Source organism: Triticum aestivum, chromosome 3A (genome assembly GCF_018294505.1).
Source record: "Triticum aestivum cultivar Chinese Spring chromosome 3A, IWGSC CS RefSeq v2.1, whole genome shotgun sequence".
NCBI lineage: Eukaryota > Viridiplantae > Streptophyta > Magnoliopsida > Poales > Poaceae > Triticum > Triticum aestivum.
In genome coordinates, this window is record NC_057800.1 from 430,077,041 (window position 1) to 430,079,862 (window position 2,822).

General features: G+C 50.5%; 1 protein-coding gene across 1 annotated transcript; it reads right to left on the reverse strand.

The window, feature by feature from the left end:
* Positions 1-2,204: 2,204 nt before the first annotated feature.
* LOC123061508 (dehydration-responsive element-binding protein 2A-like) lies at positions 2,205-2,783 on the reverse strand. Its single transcript, XM_044484630.1, has one exon. The coding sequence runs from the start codon at positions 2,781-2,783 to the stop codon at positions 2,205-2,207; it is 579 nt and encodes a 192-aa protein (XP_044340565.1).
* Between the last annotated feature and the right edge of the window lie 39 nt (positions 2,784-2,822).

A 2,822-nucleotide genomic window follows, 5' to 3' on the forward strand; every position in this document is an offset into this window, starting at 1 on the left:
CTCGTACGTATCCTGCCTTGGCCGGCGGCTCCTTCAGTCGTCATCCCCTCCATCGTTGTCGAAGTCGGAGTCGTTGTGGGTCTTCCAAAGACGGAAGGGAGCGTAGGGGTTGCGGTAGTCGTGATGGTCCGCCAAACTGGCGCTCGCGGGAGCCGATCAGATGCCTTCGCCTCCTGGTGCAAGTGCTCGTCCTGGCGATGACGGTCAGCCGTGGGTGTCTTGCCCTTGCCGCCAAGGACATGGGTGGCGCGTTCGGAGTCACCCAACCCCACTTTGAGGAGCAATCGTGAACGCCTTGCCCTTGCCGCCAAGGGCACGGGTGGCGCGCTTGGAGTTGGCCAGCCCCGTCTGCCCGGTGATCCTAGACTGGCCCTTGGCCTAGGCCAATGCGAGGTCGGGTTGGCGAGCTCCCAGTCCAATGTAGCAAACATGGCCGGCGCGTGTTGCATCATTCCCATGGCGTGGTCTTGGATGCCACCTTTTTGGCCGTCGTCATGGTGTGTGACGACGTGTTGCCGCGGTCACGACCGAGGTACTGTAGGAGGCGTCCGCGCGTGTTCACAAGCTCCGAGGAGGACGCGTCCTCCACGGCATTGTTGTGAAGCACAAAAAACACAATTGTGGTCGAGAAGGGCGGTTGCATTATCACTTGCAATATGAACTGTCCTTCACAAAACGAAAAATCCCGTGTCATTGCTTATTGCCATCTCCCATCTCCAATCAAGAATGTCTACCAATAGTGACATGGACGAGCGTAGCGGTTAAAAGAGGCGGTAGAGCTAACGGGAGGGGTGTACCCAATCTACATATACTCCTAGGATAAGGAATCTATTTGCATCAATGAAATGGGTGTGCATACTCGCAGGGAGAGGCACAACTTACTTGTCAAGGTGAAGTCACAAAGGTGATGTAGCTGATTAGCTATCTGCGGAGCGTAGGAGCATATCAATGTACATTATATATTATTTTTCTTCTGTTTATCAATCTATTTCGACGAACCCGAAATCTTGGGCTTCTAGAAACAAAGTTTCCTAAATCCATGGGTTAATTAGAGTAGGCAAACAAGATTTTATATGGTTAAACGGTTTTCTAGTTTATAAAGATTGAGTTTTGTGTATCCTCCCTATGAAAACAACGCCTTAGATAAGAGGGTATAAGAGGGCACTTGGATCTTTTGGTGCCGGTATTGGCAGGCCAGTTGCCCTCTTGCTTGAACTTATATGAAGTAAAATTTTACTCCCTCTGTCCGGGTTTATTAGGCCTAAAGACAACTTCTCTTCGAGCAAGACATATAGTAATTTGCTCACACTAATTCTTTCATTCCACTTCAATGCACTCTCTCACATGCATGCAGCCAATGAAAAAGCACGCTTGAAGTGTATTAATTTTCCAGTCATGGCACCAACAACAACGGCTTTCAATGCAACCAATGAAATGATTGCATGCATGCATCTTTCCAAAACGAGACCTTATAAAAAGGGACATGTTTGTGATACTGAGAGGTCTAATAAACCCGGACGGAGGGAGTAGGAAATTTCACGTTCAACTCTCGTTGTTTTCGCCATGTTGTTGCTGACATACACAACCATTCCATTAATGTTGCCTTCCCGCCCGCATCCTTGACACGGTACTCGACGTGGGCCTCCCTTCGACATTTCCGACTTGCTAAGGAGGCCGCCGCCTTGAGCGGACCATCCGCCGTGGCCTCCTCCTCCTTCTCCCGTGGCATCCTGCCACACCGCCTCCCAAGATGGACAGATAGAGTAGAAATAAGAAAAGGAAAATGACCTATAGTTTCTAATCTGGAAGTATTCAAAAAATTTAATACTCCCTTCGATCCATATTAATTGTCGCTGATTTAGTACAAATCTATATTAAATCAAGGACAACTAATAGAGAACCCTTTAAAACCATACAGAGGCTATTGGTTTTAGAGCATCTCCAATAGATGGTCCAAAATTTGGCGGTCCAAAACCGAAGATGTAAAATTTGGACCGTCAAAAAGTGCGTTTTGGAGCTCCGAAAAAAGCTCAACTCCAACAGATGGTCCAAATTAATAGTCCAAAAGAGCAACTCCAATAGATGGTCCAAAATGAAGATGTAAAACGACATACTACTAGTCCATTCAACATAGTTCAAACATCAAATTCAATATCGTTTCATACATCAACTTCAACTACTACTTATTCAAACTACTAGATAAACTACTCCTCATCGGAGCTACGGAACTGCTCCCAGAACTCCTCCTTCGTCGGGTCGTCGCACCCCTCATCCTCCTCCGAGAAGTCTGCCCAGTCCTCCTCGGAAGAGGACTCGATGGGGATCACCGTCGAGGGACCGGCCTCATCCTCCTTCTTCGACCCCTTCTTCTTTTGTTCCGCCTCACGCTTCCAGTAGTACTCTATCTCGGCCTGGACGTACTCCGGATGCTCCCGAGCAAACCTCGCCATCGCCTCCTCATCGGTTTCGCCAGCACTGACGACAACCGACGGCTTCTTCGTCTTTTTCTTCTTCGTCGTGATCTCCTTCATGTTGATGCCCTGCGGCACAAGTATCTCCGCTTCCGCCCGACTCTCGGTCTCTGGAAATTTGAGGTGTGACCGAGGCCTCTCGGCACGCCACACCGCCACGTCGTAGGCACGCGCGACCTCGTGGGCGGAGGGGTACGTGCCGATCCACCAACGCCTTCCGGCGTCGGGGAACTCCACACCCCAGTTGCCGGAGGGCTTCTGCCTCACGCCGAAGAAACCCGACTTGCCCTTCGGCGTCTTCTTCGGCGACATCGGGAGCGGCGTGCGGCCGGGGCGGTGGCGGACGGAGCC

Coding starts and splice junctions, on each gene's coding strand:
- LOC123061508 (XM_044484630.1), bottom strand. CDS start 2,783: ATGTCGCCGAAGAAGACGCCGAAGGGCAAGTCGGGTTTCTTCGGCGTG.